The sequence below is a fragment of the Scyliorhinus torazame genome, chromosome 21 (assembly GCF_047496885.1).
Source record: "Scyliorhinus torazame isolate Kashiwa2021f chromosome 21, sScyTor2.1, whole genome shotgun sequence".
NCBI lineage: Eukaryota > Metazoa > Chordata > Chondrichthyes > Carcharhiniformes > Scyliorhinidae > Scyliorhinus > Scyliorhinus torazame.
In genome coordinates, this window is record NC_092727.1 from 21,524,616 (window position 1) to 21,546,605 (window position 21,990).

Below are 21,990 nucleotides of genomic sequence, written 5' to 3' on the forward strand. Positions count from 1 at the left end.
CTTGGAAATATATCACCATCCCTTCATTGTAGCTGTGTCAGAATCCTGGAATGCCTTCCCTAACAGCACCTTGGCTGCTCTTACACCAGATGGATCGCAGCATTTCCAGAAGCTGGCTCACCTTCACCTTCTCAAGGGAAATCAGAGATGGGCAACAAATGCTGTCCGAGCCAGTAACACCCACATTCCATGAACAAATATTTTTATAAACCATGCCGGTTCCAACCTTTATTTTATTCTGAAAATTATTAAGCAAAGAAAATTGGAGCCTGATACTTTTTTGGTTTGCTGTCAGAAAATTCTTATTAGTTGGCTACTTAACCCACTTGATGTCACTGTTGTGGACATCACAGAGCACCTTTTGCTAACACGGTGGTTGACTAAAGCACAGGTGATTGAGAAGGAAATGAAAAAGCCACATTTTCCCAGCAAATCCAATTCCAAGCAGAGTCTTTAGACAGGTACAGAAGAGACAGGACTGTGCACATCATCTTGAATTATTTATTGGTGTGGTATGTTTCAAACTCATAATAACCTTTGTAGCCTATTCAACCTTTTAATAAGATGAGCCACCACACCAATCAGATCCTAGCGCTGTCTGCTACCAATTTCTGGATTCCAAGAGGCTTTGTTTCAAAACATTGATGCAAAGAATTACAGATAAAGTAGTTGTGTTACTTTACCAATGGTTTAATTGCACAAAGCAAGGTTCATATGTTCAATTTCCTGTGTGCACTGAATTAATAAGTGAGGCTCAACTGCTAAACCAACAAGATATTTATACATACCGGAGTGTCACACGTGGAGAATGGCCACGAGGGAACCATGTTGCACGTAGCACAAATTACTGGGTTGGCGTGAGGAGAAGAAAAGATTTATTGGTTGTGCAAAGGTTGATAAACAATACTCATGCAAATACAGTGTGTATTTGTTACCCTGCATCTCCAAATGGCATAAGGTTGTTGAAGAGTCTATCTCTAATAGTTTGGGCAGCACGGTAGCACAGTGGTTAGCACAGTTGCTTCACAGCTCCAGGGTCCCAGCTTGGGTCACTGTCTGTGCGGAGTCTGCACGTTCTCCCCGAGTGTGCGTGGGTTTCCTCCAGGTGCTTGGGTTTCCTCCCATAGTCCAAAGATGTGCAGGTTAGGTGGATTGGCCATGATAAATTGTCCTTAGTATCCAAAAAGGATAGGTCCAAAAAGGTTAGGTGGGGTTACTGGGTAACGGGGATAGGGTGGATGCGTGGGCCTGGGGAGGGCGCTCTTTCCAAGGGCCGATGCAGACTCGATGGGCCGAATAGCTCTTTCTGCACTGTAAATTCTATGATTCTATGAGATTGTTACCCTGATTGTAAAGTGCCTCCATGTTTCTCTTCGCTAGACAGTGTAAGATGTTTATCATGACCTCTTTGGCAATCGAGTTCAAGTTGTTAAAGGAACAAAGGTGATTTGTACTGCAATTGATAACAAAGCAATATTCAGAACAACCTCAGATCTGTAAAGAATGAAATTCTGAACCGTACTAAAATTCTTCAGGATGTGAGGAATTGCTGAATGTTGAAGGAAGTTTCATTGAAGAGGATGTGCAGGAAAAAAATGTGGTTGTTTATCATCTTCTGTATGTATTATAAAATCAAAAATAGCTGCTTTTCACGATTGGGACTATTGTTAAGGGGGTCGATCTTGAAAGCCAGAAATTATTGGAATGCTGATTAACTCACAAACAGTGATTAATGCAGAGGGAAAATGTTATCTTCTGGCATAATACAATATACAGTGTAAAATGCACAATATCAAATCAACCATCCATTAAGATCCTCCTCTTACATTGAATTCAATAAAATGACACTCAATATTTTTGAAAGTTTTCAAAGAGCAACAATCCAGCTTGCTTGCACATTGACACTTGAAATATCTTGTTTTGCTGTTGAATAAATCTTCGGCTTTCAAGCTTTTATAAAGGACTTTGGAATAATCAATTGGGATTTGTCAAAGAGCTTGATTCTTCACACAGTACGATTGTAAGGAGTCACATTTGCAATGAAATGTACATAATTCAAGTGCTGGTTTCAAAAAAAAATCTTCTGTACTTTCAGCAAACTCAGCCACCCTGCCAAGAGAAAACATCACCGTGATCGAGGGGCAATCAGTCGTTCTCAATTGTTCGATGGATCAAAGTGAGAAGACATTTATTGAGTGGACAAATCCACGGTGGCAAGTTACATATTTTAACAATATTCGAGGTAAGCAAGAATATTATTGTTCATAGTACCAGAAGTAGGCCTTTCGGCCCCTCAAACCTATTCCACTATTTATTTGGGTCATTGCTTCTTGAAAGATTCTCCCAACTGGCGCGGCCTCGGAGAATCGCGCCCACTACATTTTCTCCCCACATCCAAATGTATATTGTGAATAACTGTACCCCAGCACTAATCGTTGTGGTACCCGGTACACAGAGCACATTTAACCAGAACCCAAATAAGCAGGTTCTTCCCGGAGGTGGAGGACAAGTGCGAACGGTACCAGGGAAGCCCGGCCAACCACATGTTCTTGTCATGGGCCAGACTTGTCGGGTTCTGCACAACCTCCTTCTAGGCTTTGTTCAATGTTGTGGGGATGAGGGTGGAGCCATGCCCGAAAGCAGCAGTCTTCAGGGTATCAGAACAGTCAGAACTCTTTATGGGGAGGAGGACAGACGCCCTGAAGAGTGAGGAGAGAGGGAGGAAGTGAAGGGAGGGAGTGAGGGGAGGGACACCCCCGCCCCCCCCCCCCCAGTCTGAGGGGACCTTCTGGTTTAATGTCCCCCCTTCCCCCCTCCAACTCACCCCTTCCCACCCATGATCGACAGTGAAAAAAATTTCAGGTTCCCATCCTCAGTCATTGGGCACTGGCCAGCCTGAAAATTGGGGCTGTGCCATTAAGTGGCCACTTAAGGGCTTTAATAGCAGCGTGGGTGGTCTTCCCACCCAATACCCTGCCTGGCCCACTGTAAAATCGCATCTGGATCAGGGTGGGCGAGATTCCACAAAATGATATGCTTCCCATGAAACCCCCCCACTGCCCCCATCTCAGAACTTGTCATGCGGGATCATAAAATTCTGGTAACAGTATTTTTAAATATAAATACAAATATCCACGATCTCCAAAGCCACCTCCTTCAACACTCTGGGATGCAGCTCATCAAACCCATGGGATTTACCAACACACAATCCAATCCAATTAATTGTTCAAGTACTACCTCTTTGTTAATAATAATTTGTTTCAGTTCCTTATTTTCACAAGCCGCTTGGTTCCCTAGTATTTCTGGGAGTTTTCTGTTTCACCCTCCTTGAAAGGGAGGCATGAACTGTTTAGTTTCTCTGCCATTTCCCTATTCACTATTATAAATTCTCCTGTCCTGTCCTTGTAATGGGGTCACATTTGTCCTTGCTATTCCTTTTCACCTACCTGAAGAAGCTTTAACAGTCCGCCTTCATGTTTTTCACTAGTTGGCATTCATATTCATTTTCCCCTTTCTTTCACAGTTCCTTAGTCCTCTTTTGCTGGACTCAATTTCTCCCACTCTTCGGGCTTACTACTTTATCGAGCAACCTTATAAATCACTCCCTTTGATCTAATGCAGCCTTTAACTTATGTTTTTCCTGTCAAACTGTGAAACTAATGTCCGAGCTGTACAGACTTTGTTACGGTCTGACACAACATAGCTTACTGTAGATATAGCTAAATGTGCTTGACTTTATCTTTTACACTAAATTCGCCATTTCCTCTCCATTTGTTAACAGTGCCCCCCTCCTCTACAAATCAAATGTGCTACCTAATAATAGCAAGAAAATGTCAGCACTGAAACTTAAGTTTAGCAAGAGGCATAAATGTGAGCTGGAAATCAAGTGAGATATGTTCTTAAATGTAATGTACCTCAAAATTGCTTATTTTTATAAAGTAACACCAGTCAGAACCTAGATCCATGCGACCAATGCGATTCTACTGCTTTCTGAATTTCTCTTCTCTTCTCTCCAGCTGATTCTTGTGGTCCAGTGAAATAAAGTGGGGGGCTTGAATTCACATCGTTACCCCACCAAACAAAAACCACTAGTTGTCTTCCGAGAAGTCACTTGCTCACTAAAATGACATTAATCTATAAACATTGTTTCTTTTTCTTGAAAGCATCATTACAGAAATGTACATCATATCCCTTCCTCGGGCAGCACGGTAGCACAAGTGGCTAGCACTGTGGCTTCACAGCGCCAGGGTCCCAGGTTCGATTCCCCGCTGGGTCACTTCTGTGCGGAGTCTGCACGTTCTCCCCGTGTCTGTGTGGTTTTCCTCCGGGTGCTCCGGTTTCCTCCCACAGTCCAAAGACGTGCTGGTTATGTGGATTGGCCGTGCTAAATTGTCCTTAGTGTCCAAAAAGGTTATGAGGGCTTATTGGGTTACGGGGATAGGGTGGAAGAGAGGGCTTAAGTGGGTCAGTGCAGACTAGATGGGCCGAATGGCCTCCTTCTGCACTGTATGTTCCATGTTCTATTTGATAATGCTACTTCTGTTTGAGTGGCATTTTTATGAAACATTGTTAATGAATTTTGAAGTACTGTCGTTCTAAGCCCTTATCTAGAATGATGACAACAAAAACAGAAAATTATGGAAACACATAACAGGTCACCCAACATTTTTGGAGGGAGCAGGCAGGTTCATGTTTCAGATGTGGATCCTTCATCCTTCTGAAGCAGGGTCCACATCTGAGAGATCTTTTCCCTCTAATGATTCTGGCTGAGCTGCTGAGTGTTTCTAGCATTTACATGTTTTTTCTCAGATTTCCAACATCCACAGGACTTCACATTTTTGTTACAACAATGTGGACGATTCTCTGGCCGTGTTGCGTCTGGCGCATATCCCGCTACATCGGGATAATTGAAGGAGAGCCCCGAAACGGGATTGGCATGGCCGCAAATCAATTTCCCATTCTCCCATCCTACTTCATTTGGCGTGATCAGGATCTCGCCCAGATATTAAAAATTAAGGACTCCAGCACCAACAAAAAGCCTTTATGAATAAACTGCAGTTAGAGACAACACCTGCTCAAAAGAGGAAGCCCTTCAGAATTAATGGACTGTGAAAAGCTATAAAAACAAAGTGAATCTCTCCTTTGAAATAGTCTGGACCTGGCAGCCAAGAGGCTTGTAAAAGGTAATGCACCGTGAAATTGATTGTAACCAATGCAGTTCAAAGCTTTTTGCTTCTCAGCAAACCCAGATGCTTGAAAATGTCACAGGGAATGAAATTGAATATTTTTAAATATATCATTTTCACTTACATTGATCCCTCAAGGAACAAGATGAACAGATATCTTTCAAAAGTAATCAAATATTAAATAGAAATAAATTTCTCCCACTTCACAACGTTCAATTTCCATCTTTCAATGGAGACATGTCGTTCTTATTCTCAGATATATGTATGCATGTTTGGATATTAAAAACAAAGATTACGAAGAAATTATTTTTTCCAACAGGGTTAAGGGACAGCAGATACAAATTAGTGCATTACTCAAGCTCAAAATTAATTGTCACTCTGCTCAATACCACAGTGCAAGATGACGGCGTGTATACCTGTTTATATTATGACCACCAAGTAGTAACCAAACAGGTGTGCCTCACTGTCTTAGGTATGTATGTTCGAAGAATAGAAACGCGGTAATATTATTCAGTCATTTGATTGAAAGTAGTATCAGCCGGTTTTGAGGAAAACATGAATTATTTTGCAGTTTTTCATTTCATTTTAGAGGACATTTAATTTGGAATAGAGCCTTTCAAAGCAATTGTTAACCTTTTACCTCCCTAGCACAACCATCTTCTCCTGTCCTGAACATCACCACACATTTCCAGAAGGGAAGAGAGGAAAAGGTGATCAGTTGCATCACCACTGGCAGCAAGCCAAAGGCCCAAATAACCTGGCTCTTAAATAACAGATTGGAGTTGCATGGTAAGGAACGTTTTATTGAGTCAGGCATTTAAACCCTTTTTATTTATATATCTAGTTTTCTTTCTGTGTTCTCACTTTTTTCTTTCCCAATCCTATCTCGCTTGCACACATCGTCCTCCCATCAGCGGTGCAGTGATGAGGTGGCAGACTCCACTACAGCTGTATATTCTGTGTCTTCCCCACAGTGACACAATTTAGGCAGCTATCCATGAACTAAGTCAAATCCTTAAAAATGCAGGAAATCCGAAATAAAAATCGGGTAAAACGTTGAAATATGCGACTCAGTCAGCAGCTGTAAGGAAATTCATCCAGAAGTAGAAGCACGTTTTCTACATCCACTCCATCAGTTTAAAAGACTTCCACCAGGTTTTCTCTTATCCAGAAAAGGGATGCGAGAGTGCTCAATATTTTCTGATAGTTCATAGAATCATCGAATCGCTACAGTGCAAAAGAAGGTCATTTGCCCCATCAAGACTGCACCGACTCTCCGAAAGAGCACCCTATCTATATCCACTCTCCCCGCCCTACCCCGTAACCCTGTAACCTAACTTGCACATCCCTGGACACTAAGGTGCAATTTAGCATAGTCAATCCATCCTACCTACACATCTTTGGACTTCTGACTCAGACAAAAGAATGTGGTCACTGAATCCAGGATGGTAACTCAACTTCAGTTGTTAGAATAATTGGAATAAATATATTTTTAAAGAGTTTAAATGATAGGGAGCTGAATTTTATGGGGAAGTGGGGGGGGGGGCATGATGGTCAATCACACCTCCGCCCAGAAGGAAAGTTGGGACTGCACCGATCGATTGTCAATAACAAGCTGCGGTGGCCTGAAGAAGGTAAGGGTTGGACATCCTCCCCTCAGTGGGCAGAAGTCCTCGAGAACCATTGGCCGGTGGCTCCAGCAACACAAGAGTTCAATAGCAGGTGCCACTGGGACTGCTGGGTAGGCCCACGCCGAATATCGATGGATTCCAGACTAAGATAAGTCCTGGGCCTTTAGACCGGGAAGGAATCGGGGAGCCCAAGCAGGGAAGAGAGGGTGTGGGTTTTCAATGCCAGACAGGGAGGAACAAAGGGTGGAGTAACATCTTGATGTGCACGGGAACCACCCCCCGTATAAAATGCACCCTGTTCCTGTGTTTTCCAGTTATTTCAAAAATGGCTTCTGAATCTCGCTCCCCTGCCCATGCCAACCATTTTGTGGCATGGGCAGCATCATATTCAGGTCAACTGCTTTGTTGGCAAGTTTCAGTGCATGTTAATCATTTATTTAAAAATGGCGGCCTTGCTGCCAATTTCAGTGCCAACCTGCCGGTCGTATATAATTGGGGATCATAGGGGAGTTGGTGGGTTAGTGATATTTTACATGACACCCCACCACCCCTAGCGAAAAACACTCTGCAGGGATCCATAAATTCCAGCCCATAATCTTTGTGCAGGCCTATTTTTGACTACTTGGAAACATGTGTAAACTTTAAAAGCTTCTGTTGATTTTTATGTCTACGCGATACTTTCGTTTTCCTACTGATGTTACCCACTAATTCCAGTTGATCAAATAAAGAATAACTATAAAGAATATTACAGAAGGGGGGGTGCTTTCAGTCCAACACAACTGTTGCAAATGAGTAGAGTCTAGGTGTAGCATTTAAGGGTTAGACACCATCTTAATATCTCTCCGTGTTTTGTAATTCCAATAAACCTTTTCTTTTCAAATATAGGACACACAGAATATATTCCAGAAAACAATGGGGTAAAGTTTACAACAATCAGTATGTTGAAAATCAAAGCCCATGATCAGGAATCCAGAATTGACTGTCTGGTTCGTCATGAAAGTCTGAACAAGGTTCTTACAGCAACCCATAAATTTGAAAACAACTGTGAGTGGAATCTTCGTCATCATAATTATATTAACAAGATTTATATAAAGTAGGTGATTATGACCACTTGATGCAGAATAAGCGCAGCAATTAGTGAGAAACCGGATTCACTCTGGGCCGTGTTGACATATCTTCTCTCATAACGACATATGCACCAACTTGTATAATGGGCTCAACTAGCAAAAGCATTGTGAAATTCAAAAAAAATGTTTCAAATGTCAGAGACCAACACCAATGTAGTCATCAGCTCTGTAGCTTGCGACTTAAATATTTACCAAATATGGGTCGGAATTCTCCGGCCGTTGGTATTCTCTGTTCCCGCCAGCAGTGCACCTCCGCCCATGGGTTTCCCGGTGGCGTGGGGTGACTTCAATGGGAAATCCTATTGACAAGAGAGAATCCTTCGCCAGCGAACGGCGCACTGCTAAGAAGCACATGGGGACCCGCCATAATTTTATTTTTTAATCATTGGATAACTCTAACCCTAACCTGTATACAATTACTATTTTTGTTTCTAACAGACAATTCCCCTGGACTAACCGAGTCATATACTCAAACCGCAAATGGTGAGTTTTTGTTTCAAATTGAATGATAAAGATACAAAACTTTTAGCAAAATGACTCTGTCCCCCACCATCCCCCACCCTTCAATGTGACTGATTTGCACACCACCTCCTCCTCTTCCACCTGTGGTAATGTGGGTGCAGATCAAGAAGATATATGTCTGCAACCCTCTTCACTGCATCTAGCCCACTCTGAGCTCAGTCGCTCAGAGGCACAGGCTGCAAGAGTGACGCAGGGGAAATGTCAAGTGAGACAATCCACCCCTATGTTCAATCCTTGCAACACCCACAGACTTTTTAAAAAGTCTTCATACATGCACTGGGAGGCGGGGTTGGAAATATAACTTTTTAAAAAATACTAGATGATCTCATGGGATCTCATGATTAAGACCAAGTGTACTTCAGAGCTTGCCAAGGATAACTGGGCCCAGACTGTGGTGGGAGGGGTAAGAGGAGTGAGATTTAAGAGGCAGTGTACGATGGGGAGAGAATGGAAATCAAGACAGGGGAGGAATCAGTGAAGGAAATAGAAGGAAGGAAAGGGGGAAAGAGTGAGATGGGGGAGATCAGGGAAGATATCAAAAATATGGATCAGGGAGTGAAAAGGCTGGTGCATGTGAAGGGGGAGAGGGAAGAAGTTTCTGATAAGGTAAATAGGGAAAAACTATGTTCACTGGTTTGGAAGTAGAAAGTACACATGTAAGATAATGAGAACAACAAAAGAAGAGAAGAGATTTATTTCAATACAGTGTTGTTACGACATAGGGTTAGGTGCAATCTGAGTTCAACCTTTGACTTGCTATTACTACATCCTAACCACTAGGCTATCAGATCTTATCAGAGAGCAGATATAAATCCAATTGTGGGGTTTTAACAAAGGTTCCTTCAATGAAAAGAAAAGGAAACAATCCCAGCTGATGGTTAAGAGATAGACTTCTGCTGCCCTTCGACAGGTGAGCCTATCCCATTGGCAGGTCAAAGTTCAAACCTACTGCACTTCTGTTGCTATAAAGGGGAAGCAGAATATATATATCTACATATATACAGGATATTCTGTAATCCCAAGAGTTTAACTACCATTTTTTTAAGTTACAGTTAAAGAAGTGATTATTATGTTGGTGCATTTTCATTCTGCAGGCTTTATTTTCTGATAACACCTAATATTAGTTCCAGGCAACTATACATTAATTACTGAACCACCCATTTTGCTTTTTTGATCAGAAATGAACACAACCTCCGTGCCAGAATCAGGAAGCACCAGTGAATTATTTGAATCAGTCACTCAGGAAAACAGCACAGAAGATGTACCTACAGTCAATTGTGAGTTTACCATTTAGCAAATCAAATTTGTTTGCATAAACTCACTTTTGTTCCAAGTGGAGATTGGGTCTACTCCCTAATTTGCACTAACCTGACAATCTTGCTCAAAAATGTTACTTCCATTTCACTTCTCCGCTTGACCTCAAAATGCTGGAAACTGATGCAGAGTAACAAAATGGAAAGTGTCCCATTTCTCAATGCCACATAAAATTCACAAGTAGTATGAAAATAAAAAGGGACATGATTTTTTTTAAATGTCCACGCAAGTGAATTCATTGGGCACGATCTTCCCAAAAGGGACAAAGTCCCCGAGCGAGCGTGTTTAGCCGCATGTTTCCCGGCGCTCGCAGTGCTGAGAAACACATGGCTATTCAACGCAACTCGCATTGAATAAGGGGCCTAAACTGCGAATGCATGGCCGAGGCTGCACGTAGCCCACGCAGCATGGCCAGAATACCGTGCCCACTGTCTCATTTGAAATGACTGATAGTGAATGAATACTGACACTTTTCTCTGTACTACATCAAAATAGGACGTGGAGGTACAGTGATCTGAAATCCAGTTATTTACCTGTACAATTTAATCTACTCCTACCAAAGGTATTGGCAAAATTCTCCAGTCTCGTCCTTGGCGGGGACCTGTTGCGGGCGAGAATGGAAATTTGGCATTCCAGCCAAAGCTCCATTCACTTTCAGCGGCACTGGGAAATCCCAGCCACGGACGAAGATGGAAGATTTCGACACAATGTTAGAAATAGTGCAGAAAACAATTGTAGAAAATGTTCCATCATGACAGCAAAACCTGTTGGATCATCCTCTTTTGAGCTCAGAGAATGGCAAACTCTATTCTGGCTTTCAGCGTCCACAGGATTGCAGCTTCTCTTAGTTGCTGTGTTATCTGAATTGGGACATTTACCTCAGATATTCCACCTAATGGCTGAGGGAAAAGAAATTCAATACTATTTGATGCTCAATAAAAGCAATGGGAGGTCAGATTCAATCTATTTCAATATGTCTCATATTGTCACCTCTTCTCTCAGACATTTGCACAGCCCTAGAAATGATGCAGGTGGTGGAAAGCATCACCTCTATCACACGTGAACTAACCCTAACCCTAATTTTCAAATATCATCAAATGGAAAGTTGGCTCTTCAGCCTTCATGTATTCACAACATATGAGTTCTGGTGTAGACAATTCCTTTGGACCAAGTGAATTCTTAAAATTACTTTATTTTTTTAAATAACTTTTGTTTCCCTTTCTGTCAATGTGGCTGAATTGCAAATAGCGCTGTCCATATGTGTGGGGACATAGTTAATCTGCCCTGTGCTCTCATTTCAATATCAGTCGTCTGACTCGGGAATGATTACTGGCTGCAAGGGAAACGCAGGCAAAACAAGTAGGCCTACTACCACCAGCCAAGATGTTTTTTCCTCAGCCCACTTAAGCAACATTTTCTTGAACTGAGACTATCCCTTCTCCTAAAAGGCTCCACATGATAGTTAAACAGAATTCATCAACATCATCACAGTAGCAATAGAACGGAACTATCCATAATCTGCCTATTAATTACCAAACCATAATCTCCAGGATATATATTTATATTTTCACTTTAAAATAAGTAATTTTTAAAACATTTCGGTGTCGCTCTTTACCCCAAAATCTTGAGGTCCTTCTATCATTTCACGATGGGGAAATGTGAAAAGCCTCTCTGCCACTGATGTTTTTTATGGGCCATTGGCAGATGTTTCAGGATGAAACTGATGGACCTGTTGCTTAATTTTCTTTCTGATCACTATCCTCCTGTTTTACTCTTATTGTTCTCCTCAACCTTTAATCATTTTTCTTTTATGATCAGACATTGCCACAACTTTCATCCCAGAGTCAGCAGCTGACGGCGAGCAACCTGAAGCAGACGCGGTGGAGAATAGCACCCTGGGTATCAATAGTGAGTGTTTTCCTTGTTCGGAAAAGGAACAAAAAACATATTTATGGTGCCAGCAATTAGCATAAGAGTCAACCAAAAAGACCCCACTTGTAACATGGAACAATCCAAATCACAGGGTCATAAGGAAAAGATAGTAATCAATGCACTGAATAAGAAATTCAACAGAAACCTCTTTATACAAAGAGTGGTAAGAATCTGGAACCTGCTACCATGAGCTAGATACATACATGAAGGAGAAAATAAAAGAAGGGTATGCTGACAGGATGGGATGAAGTAAGGTGACAGGAGGCTCTTGTGGAGCATAAACACTGTCATAGATCCAAGGAGATGAATGGCATCTGTACAATTCTATGTAATTTTATGTATTAAGCACATTTTGGGCAATTAAATAAATACTTACTTTGTATTTACCGATTTAAAAAGCTCTGATGATTCCAGGTAAAATAAGGACTCCAACCAGTTTCAGCTACTGATGCCTCATTATATTGTGATCTCATTGAACAGTGGGCAGTACCAGCTCAAGGGGCAAAATGGTTTACCCCTGTTCCCATAGTTCAAAAACAATGGGTGCGATTTAACAACGTGTTTTGGGCATGTTTAGCTGGATGCTTCTCGACGGCGAAAGACACCAGCACTTTGCTTGTATCTTTGCCCTCAATGAGGAACGCCACGCCAAGGCAGCACTAACATCATTTCTTGCACTGCCAAGCTCAGCAGTGGGCATCGTTGCGGGGGAGGTGTTGGGGGCGGTAGAATTTGGAGAGCCGCTAAAAGTCATTAATTCAGAGATTAGCACCTCTAACAATGAAGCACGCCTTTGATTCGAGCACAGGATTGTTAGGCTAGGTTGTGAGCTTCAAACTATAACTTTCAGATCAGAGGCAAGAATGTGACAAAGTAAGTCAATAGGTAAAGGTTTATACAAAATAAAGTTATTCTTTGTTCAAAGAATGCAAGATCCTTCAATTAACTTCTAATAACTGATTTTTCTCCACCAACAGAAAGTGAAACGGAATCCAGTCTAAACTCAACATCCAGAACACAAATACCTACAACAGAGACAGAGCAAAGCACCTTCCAGATTACAGAAGATTCATCCAGTTGTAAGTGAAAATATTTAATTTAGAAAGAAGTGCAATCATCTTGCTGCCTTGTGATTTCCCTAATCTGATTTTCTTAACTTTCAGTTAATAAAAATCATGCCCACAATTTGACTGAAGGTACCACAGAGTCAGATAGTAATTGTTTTGATCATCATGTTAACCAAACGTGCTCTCTCAATTTTTAAAAATGCAAGGCAGCCAATGTTAATGCAACTTTTAAACAGCATGCTATGCAATATCTAGCATATGGGTAACAACAAGTTTGTTTAACATCTACTTATATATTCAGCTAATGTGTACCAATACATTATTTATACAAGCAACCATTATGTTCACCCACTTCTATTGAGCTGTTGTTTTATTATATGCACTTGTCTGAGACTATTACTATTTTTCAAGTGCTGCAGAGCAGACAGACCAATTTTATTTGGCTTGACTGTATCCTTCTGGAAAGAGTGATCTGCACGTGTTACTCTCTTCACTTTATATGTTAAGGACAGATTTTGGTCATGCTGGGTTCTTCAGCAATATAAGAACCTAGTTGCTGTACCGGTGAAAGTGCAATGGACGAGCAAGCTCAATCTGATGGCACATCCATAGGTGTCCATGGGCTGTCAATACTGTCAGTTCACCAAGTGTGGGGCCCTCTCCATTACAAAGTCCATCTGCTCATCTCCCATCGCCTGTCCCACCCTAATATAAAAGCACCTCACTAGCATCAAGAAAAACAGATCTCCAGTACCACTTTATTGTTGAATGAAGTGAAACAGAGAAACCATCCTGGAACTTGAAAAACAAATTTTATATTCCATGAGGATAAGAATGTCATACATCTTTGAAATCAAATATCACAAGCAAACTTTTAAAAGATATATTGGAGGGGAATTTCCCCTCATCCCCGCGGCGTGTTTCTTGGCGGCGGTGGGCAGCCTGCTGTTGGCCGGCGGTGGGATCTTTGGTCCCGCCGCTGTCAATAGGATTTCCCATTGAATCCATCCCTCGCCATCTTAACATTTGCAATTATCCTCCTCATTGTTTACTACATTTTCAAGCTTTGTGTCATCTGCAAACTTCAAAATTATGCCCTGTATAATATAGATCAAAAAGAGCAATGTTCCCATGGTGCCTCCCTCAGGGGCACCACAGTGTACTTAATGATAACTGTTTACCAATACTGTCTATTTTCTGTCTAGTAGCCGATTTTGTATCTATGGTGCCTCTGCCCCCTTAGTGTTTAAATAATTTTGTATTTTTCTGTCCCATTCCTGTTAGAAACAGCAATCTGTTGCCATTCGATATGGTTACTCAATAACTGGCCACTAGGTGGTGCAAGAGCCAGCTCTGGTGCTCTAGCCTCTGTTTATTTTCCATTTTTACTGTGGCTGGCGACAGATCCCCATTGCCTCTTTTTGACTGCAAGCCACTTACCATGTGAAAAATAATAAGGTTGAGGCCATGCTCTCTGACTTGATGCCATTTCACAATGGCATTTCAACAGCATGTGGTATCGTACCACCTGATAATAATTTTAAGACAGACAGTTTTGATGATCTGAAATTGCATCCTCAATCTCTCATGAATGATAAAGTATATGTGTGGATTGAATTCGACCTGCAGTGGAAAGTTTACTTAAAGTGATGCAGCTATCAGATGATCCTGACTGATATAAAAATATGTGAAAATAAACGGAAACAAAAAAATGAAGGCATCAGCCATACAGAAACCAGACATCTCCAGAGTGTCAGTGTCAATATCAGACATATCATCATTTCACCTGTGTGTACAACAATCAAAAGGACACAAGATTTGTTCATGCAGAGTATTGTTTTTCATTCGGGTCTGGAATAAACTGTTTTTAGACACAAAAGGGCGGGATTCTCCACTCCCGCGCCGAAGTGGCCGCGCCGTCGTGAACGCCGTCGAGATTCACGACGGCACGAAACGGCCCCGATCCCGACCGATTCAGGCCCTGACAATGGGCCAGGATCGGGGCTGCGTCATCTACACGCGCCAGGCCTTGTCGCCCGCGTAAAGGCGGCGCCGCACAGATGACGCGGCCGGCGCCGCATAACGGGCGTCACCCGCGCATGCGCGGGTTGGCCGGTGCCAACCCGCGCATACGTGGTTGCCGTCCTCTCTAAGTCCGCCCCGCAAGAGGATGTCTGACGGATCTTGCGGGGCCGCGGAAGGAAGGAGGTCCTCCTTCAGAGAGGACGGCCCGACGATCGGTGGGCACCGATCGTGGGCCACCCCACATTTGAGGTGCCCCCTGGTGCAGGATCCCCCCTCGCCCCCCGCCGCAGGCCGCCCCCCCAGCGTTCACGCACCGTTCACGACGGCAGCGACCAGGTGTCCACGGCGCCGGGGGGAACCCGCCGTTTTGGCCTGGCCGCTCGGCCCATCCGGGCCTGAGAATAGCGGGGGTGCCGGAGAATCGCCATTTTGGGTGTCTCCGGCGATTCTCCGGCCTGCGGCCCGCGAAACTCGACCGGGCCGTTCCTGCCGCTTGGGAGAATCGCGGGAGGGCGTCGGACCGGCATCCCGGGAAATTTTGGCGACCCAGGCGATTCTCCCAACCGGCGCGGGAGTGGAGAATCGCGCCCTTATGTTTTTAAGTCCGTTCAATCAGGAACAAACTATGTTGTAGAACAAATTAAGTGCTTTATTCAGTCAGAGGTTATGGGTTTCACTGACAATGCCAGCATTTATTGCCCATCCCTAATTGCCTTGGAGAAGGCAACGGTGGACTGCCTTCTTGAGGCGTTGCAATCCGTGAGGTGTTTTAAAATGATTTGATACAACTGAGTAGCTTGCTCGACCATTTCAAAGGGCAGATGAGAGTCAACCACGTTCCTCATCGGAACAGGTGACAGATTTCCTTCCTTCGAGGACACTAGGAACCGGATGGACCATTATTATTACTGTTTTTTTTATCCCAGATTTATTTAATTAACTGAATTGAAACCTCCAACTGTAGAGGTGGGATTTGAGCTCATGTCTGCAGTTCATTAGGCCAGGGTTCTGAATTATTAGTCCTCTAACATATGCACAAGACTGCAGTACCCTAGAAATATCAGATCAGTGTGACATTTTAGATGCTGTTGTTATAGAATACCATCTGCCGACTGTAATGTTTTTATTCATGTCGGAGTGTAGTTGTCATATTGAAGCTGGAGTTCTCTTAAGCTTGCAAATGCATAATGGTTATTGTTTGCATTTCTGAAACACACATGTTAAGTAATGCATACATTACAATGGCCTGTCTGTAGATATAAAATTAAAGACTCGAGGTGTGGTGTTACTTGTTTAATGCCGAACAGCAGAATTCCTGCATTTTTGTCTGTAATCAATGGCTCAAAAGAAATTGCACTTTTCAAAACTGTACACATTTCCAATTTTAAATGGCTATTTTTTGTGAGATGAGCAGAAATGTTCTATTCTCTGTTTTTAAAAAAATATCCTGCCATTTTTCATTAATATAGGAATTCATTGATTTGAAGTTGAAGCTATTGGTTAGAAGAAAGTTGTCTATTTATCATGTGATGGTCATATTTTGGGTTTAGTTGCAGTTGTTATGCTGTGTTGTATTTACGCGTTCAATGCATTGTCACTTCTACTGTCAGAATAATGAAATATTGATGAAGTGTTCCAGTTAACAGTGTTTGGGACGGCCTCTTTTCACAGTACTGCAGCTGTAGCCGAAACAAGGGGGAGAAACAGTTCAATATATTCAATGACAATATTTGTATTTCCGCTTAACATCTCAAATCAATTACCACTTAAAAAGTGGTAACTGTTGTTACATTAGGCACACAAGGCAGCCAATCCTCATAAGGATGATTCATGAATATTAATACAATAATCTCTCAATAAATCTGTCCTTTTGATGCTGTTGATTGAAGGATAAATGCTGAGAAAATTCTCTGCTTTGTTTTGAATAGGCCAATGAGATCTTAGCACTCACCTGAGTGAGGCAGTTATCTGGACCAAAGAACAGTAGTTCCAACAATGCAGTATTCCTTCAGCATTGCATTAAAGTATCATCCTCAATTTAGGCAAGAAAAGCTTGTATTTATACAACACCTCTGCATTTTTAAGACGTTTTGAAGTATTCCATGGCCAATTAATTACTTTCAGAAATGTAATTGCTGTTGGCACATAGACAACACACAGCTAATTTGTGCCAAGCAAAATCCCACATAAAAATGAAACTAATATTCTGCTTTAACCTCTGAAAGGTTATAGAATCTCTACAGTGCAGTAGGAGGTCATTCTGCCCACTTAATCTGCACCGATCCTCTGAAATAGCACGCAAACCTAGGCCCACTCCTCACCCTTAACCCGTAACCTTGTAACCCCACCTGACCTTTGGATACTAAGGGGCAATTTAACATGGCTAACCCACCTAACTTGCACAATATTAGACTTGGGAGGAAACCGTAGCATCCGGAGGAAATCCACGCAGACACGGGGAGAACGTACAAACTCCACACAGTCGGTCACCCAAGGTCAGAATCGAATCCGGGTCCCTGGTGCTGTGAGGCAGCAGTGCTAACTGTGCCACCATGCCGGTGCCGTGCTGAAGAGTCATACGGACTCGAATCCGGAACCCTGGCGCTGTGAGGCAGCAGTGCTACTTGAGTCACTGTGCCGGCACTATGCCAACGAGTCGTAAGGACTCAAAACATTATCTCTTAGTTTCTCTCCCCACAGATTCTGCCAGAACTGTTGAGTTTTTCCAATATTTTCTGGTTTTATTTCAGATTTCCAGCATTCATAGTATTTTGCTATTATGCTTTAAACAGTGTTAGCCAAGAGATTAATGTTAGTCAGGTCTTCTTTGGAAAAGTGCAATAGGGCCTAAGTCCATCTGAAAGAATGGAAGTTTGGTTCAACATCTAAAAGATGGTACATTTGGCAATGCAGAACACCCCCAGTAAAACACTGAAATGGCAGCTAATATTATGATCTTAAACCTGGTATTGGGTATGAATCCACAACTATTAATCCCTGAATGTCGGTGTTACCAACTGACCCAAACTAACATTTATATATGTTTATTTGAGGAAGAAATTATTTGCTCAAAATCATTTGCCACTTCTTTTTGGGTTGAATTCTGATATTTTTTCTCCCACCAGCAGTAAGCGAGACAGAATCAAGTGTAAACTCAACACCCAGCATGGAGTTACCTGTCACAGAGATTCAACAAAGCACCTCCCGGAATAAAGCAGACTCATTCACTTGTAAGTTAGCTGTTTAGAAAACAAAAATATTTTCTTGCAAAAAGTATAATTTTTATGGCCGTGATATCGTAACCCGATTTTCTAATTTTTCAGCAAGTTACAGCAATCCCCACAATTCAACTGAAAACAACACAGAGACAAATGGTATGTTGATACAAATATATTTCCTCAATATTCTTAATAGTGACTGATGAGAAATTTTCAGCACAGGTCACTATCTCATTAACATCCACTTATACACTCTGAACAATGAGTAACCAATCAATTCAGGCAGATGAGAATGATGTGTCTTCCTTCTAAATATGTTTTATATGGATTACATCCACCTCTCTAAATCTCAATATTATTCCTGATGTGCCTCCCAAGTTTCTGCTCTTCTCTATTTCATACAATAGTATATTGCAGGAGGCCATTTAGTCCATTAGTTTTATGCCAACTCTTTCAAAAAACAATCTTGTTAGTCCCACTCCCTGCTCTTTCTCCATATCCCTTCATTTTTGCTGGTTCAAATGTTTAACAATTCCCTTTAGAAATCTACGAGTGAATATTTATCTGCCACCCTATCAAGCAGTGTATTTTAAATCATAGCCACTCATTGTGTTTTAAAAGACCATCCATCACCTGTTCTTCTTTTTGTCAATCATCTTAAATCTGTTGCCCCAGTTATCAACTCTTCGTCACTAGAAACAGTTCTTCCATATTTACACTAAACTAAACCGTTCATGCTTGTAAGCACATCCAACCTTCTCTGCTCTCAGGAAAGCTGTCGAAGTGACTTTAATTCCCTATCCCTGGAATCCATCCTAGTGAGTCTCTTTCATATCCTCTCCAAAGCCTTCACATTCTTTCTAAAAGGTGGTGCTCAGAATTGGATACAGTACTCCAGCTGGGATGTGGCTGACTGAGATACAAAATGAGAACTTTGCATCAGTGTTTGTTAAGGAAGGAGGACATTGACAGGGTTACAGCAAATAGGAAGGTTGTAGGAATAGCGGATGAGATAAAAATAGATAAAGAGTATGTATTAGAGAGGCTGCTAATATTTCAAGTGGATTAGTCAAATGGTCTGGATAGGGTGTGTACTGTGTTGCTAAGGGAGGTTAGAGTAGAAATTGCAGAGGTGCTAACCGCAATCTTCCAATCTTCCTTGGGTATATGCATCAAGCCAGAGGAGTGAGGAATTATAAATGGTGCACCTTTGTTTTAAAAAAGAGGAGAAGGTTAAACCTGGCAACAGATCAACCAGTTTAATGCTGGAGATGGGGAACCTTTCATAAACAATAATCCAAGAGAAAATTAACAGCTACATGGATAAGCATGAACTTAAAAGGGAGAATGAAATATGTACCTGTTGTGTTTATATGCATACACATATATATATATATATATATATAATATATCAGTCTTGATTTTTTTCCAATCTCCTTCTAATGCTTTAATAAAAAATCAGCACCAAATCTGCCCCCTCCAGATCCACGGGGCAGTGGCCAGATGCTCTTTTGCCCAGACCCCCCTCAACCAGATCTTTCTATTCAGGGTATAATAAAATTCAACTATTTTAATGTTTTCCTGGTTGACCTTCCATTTTCCACTCTGCTGCTTGTATCTTTTCTCACACTATGACCCGCACACCCATCATTCCTGTTGTTGCCAACCTACAATGGTTACCGTTTCCCAATGCTGCACCACCACCAAACACCTCAGATATAAAAATGTTATCTTGGTGCTTATAATCCATTATGTCCTTGCACCCCACCTCATCCCCCTTCCAAATCTTTTGTGCATTCTTCCTTCCTTTTGCCCCGAACACTGACACTGCTTCAACCATCTAGACTCTGTGGAACTCCCTTCCTTAGTTCCTACCTGTCTAGTTTCTTTCAAGGCCTTCTTTAAAACCCACTTCTTGGACCAAACCCCTCCTAATCTCGATGTTTCTGCATCCATTTTCATCTGATTAGAACTCTGAAGTGCTTTTGAATAAACATGCAAATTGTAATTGTATTACATCAGCACGGTAGCATTGTGGATAGCACAATTGCTTCACAGCTCCAGGGTCCCAGGTTCGATTCCAGCTTGGGCCACTGTCTGTGCGGAGTCTGCACATCCTCCCCGTGTGTGCGTGGGTTTCCTCCGGGTGCTCCGGTTTCCTCCCACAGTCCAAAGATATGCAGGTAGGTGGATTGGCCATGATAAATTACCCTTAGTGTCCAAAATTGCCCTTCGTGTCGGGTGGGGTTGCTGGGTTATTGGGATAGGGTGGAGGTGTTGACCTTGGGTAGGGAGCTCTTTCCAAGAGCCGGTGCAGACTCGATGGGCCGAATGGCCTCCTTCTGCACTGTAAATTCTATGATAATCAAGTGGACTTACTAACATTGGCAGCTTTTCAGCAATATTACTGTCTTTCTTTGAGTAGCTGAGATTATCTTTCAGAAATTAGGACCTGTGCTCTTTGGGAATATGTCAATATTTTCATGCAGGCAAGTTTGAAAAACATTTTGATTGTATTTGCTTTTGAATATATTGATTATTTAAAGTACCACAAATAAAATATTTAATAAAGTTGCACTGAATTGTATTCAGGGAACTGATCAGTTTCAGAAAACTCTTCAACTTTAAATGTTGAATACAATTTACTCAGTTATCTGGCAACAACCTGGAAATCTGCAATGGCGAATCGCAGTCTTGCATAAAAGGTCATCACATATCATATAGCAAACAAACCTCATTGATTCTACCTGACAATCCCATGTAACATATTAAAGCTCACTCCTCAAAAATTCATTCAATATATCGATCACTTAAAAAGAAATTGTGCAAAAAATGTCTCCTGTGCTGTGTTATGAAAATGTCCAATTCAAACTAGTGGATAATTAACAAAAATTAAAAGCAAAAATTACTTTAACATACCTAGCTTGGGCTCTAACTACAAACACACAGAAAATTAAACCCTTTGCATCTTATGAAAATGGTTCCATGGAGTGACAGAGTTTAGCCTTGCATGCCAGGTCATGATTCGGCATAACACAAACACTGCTTACTTAGAACATTATCTTTATATTAATTTTAAGGATACGTTAATCAAGCATTACTTTACTTCATTCTGCGTGATAATGAAAATGCAATTCTATGTTTATTTTTCAGAAAAGACCATAAACTCTACAACTGCCATTAGTTTAACTAACAGTTCATCATTAGAACAACAAATTCCAATTCCCACAGCAAAATGTGAAAACAATCAAATCAGTAAGTCAGTCTGAAAACTAATTTTTATGCAAATAAAAAATCCACAATTGTAAGTGTGAAATCAGCAAAAATACATTGTAAGATAATAGTCAAGAAATAACTATTCATTGTAATGAGTGATACCTAGAAAAGCTCAGTGTATCTAACAATGGATGTGAGTTCCATCCCAGTAGTATGCTTAAGTAACATTGAGTGTGGCACTTGTCTTGGTCGATGGCATTAAAAAGTTCAATAGCGTATCAGCAGACTGATGTACAGAAATCCAATTTTCTTTTCCATTAACTTCAACAAAATCAGTGTAAAAGACATGCAGCCTACCTGCTATCACCCATGACCAATTTTATCCCCATTATCGCTACTCTGAATGGATCCGTTTCAGCACTGCCCATGCAGGCTGCTTGGCAAAGCTTTAACAGCATTCACAAGATCACTGGATAAATGTGTGCAGGGAAAGCCTTTCACACATTGCAACTTATCCTTCAGAGCTAATCTTCTCCTAAAAGTGTTCAACTGCAGCTTTAGCTGCTTTTCTATTGGGTTTGATGAAGTGCTAAAAATGCCTCGCCCAAGGGCGGCATGTGGCGCAGTGGTTAGCACTGGGACTGCGGCGCTGAGGACCCAGGTTTGAATCCTGGCACTGGGTCACTGTCCATGTGGAGTTTGCACATTCTCCCCATGTCGGAGTGGGTTTCACCCCCACAACCCAAAGATGT

General features: G+C 41.8%; 1 protein-coding gene across 4 annotated transcripts in view; it reads left to right on the top strand.

Moving 5' to 3' along the window:
- Positions 1–21,990, top strand: part of LOC140397959 (uncharacterized) — a 39,320-nt gene that overhangs the window by 12,327 nt on the left and 5,003 nt on the right. For 2 of the 4 annotated variants that reach the window (XM_072486216.1, XM_072486212.1), the window contains exons 2-12: positions 2,096–2,242; positions 5,506–5,658; positions 5,835–5,975; positions 7,703–7,861; positions 8,383–8,427; positions 9,645–9,743; positions 11,599–11,688; positions 12,690–12,791; positions 17,930–18,034; positions 18,128–18,178; positions 21,176–21,277. In XM_072486216.1, the coding sequence (XP_072342317.1) occupies positions 2,167–2,242; positions 5,506–5,658; positions 5,835–5,975; positions 7,703–7,861; positions 8,383–8,427; positions 9,645–9,743; positions 11,599–11,688; positions 12,690–12,791; positions 17,930–18,034; positions 18,128–18,178; positions 21,176–21,277 (1,123 nt within the window). In that variant the 5' untranslated portion in view covers positions 2,096–2,166. The remainder of the gene's footprint in view (positions 1–2,095; positions 2,243–5,505; positions 5,659–5,834; positions 5,976–7,702; positions 7,862–8,382; positions 8,428–9,644; positions 9,744–11,598; positions 11,689–12,689; positions 12,792–17,929; positions 18,035–18,127; positions 18,179–21,175; positions 21,278–21,990) is intronic. The other 2 variants (XM_072486213.1, XM_072486215.1) reach the window with 2 other exon arrangements.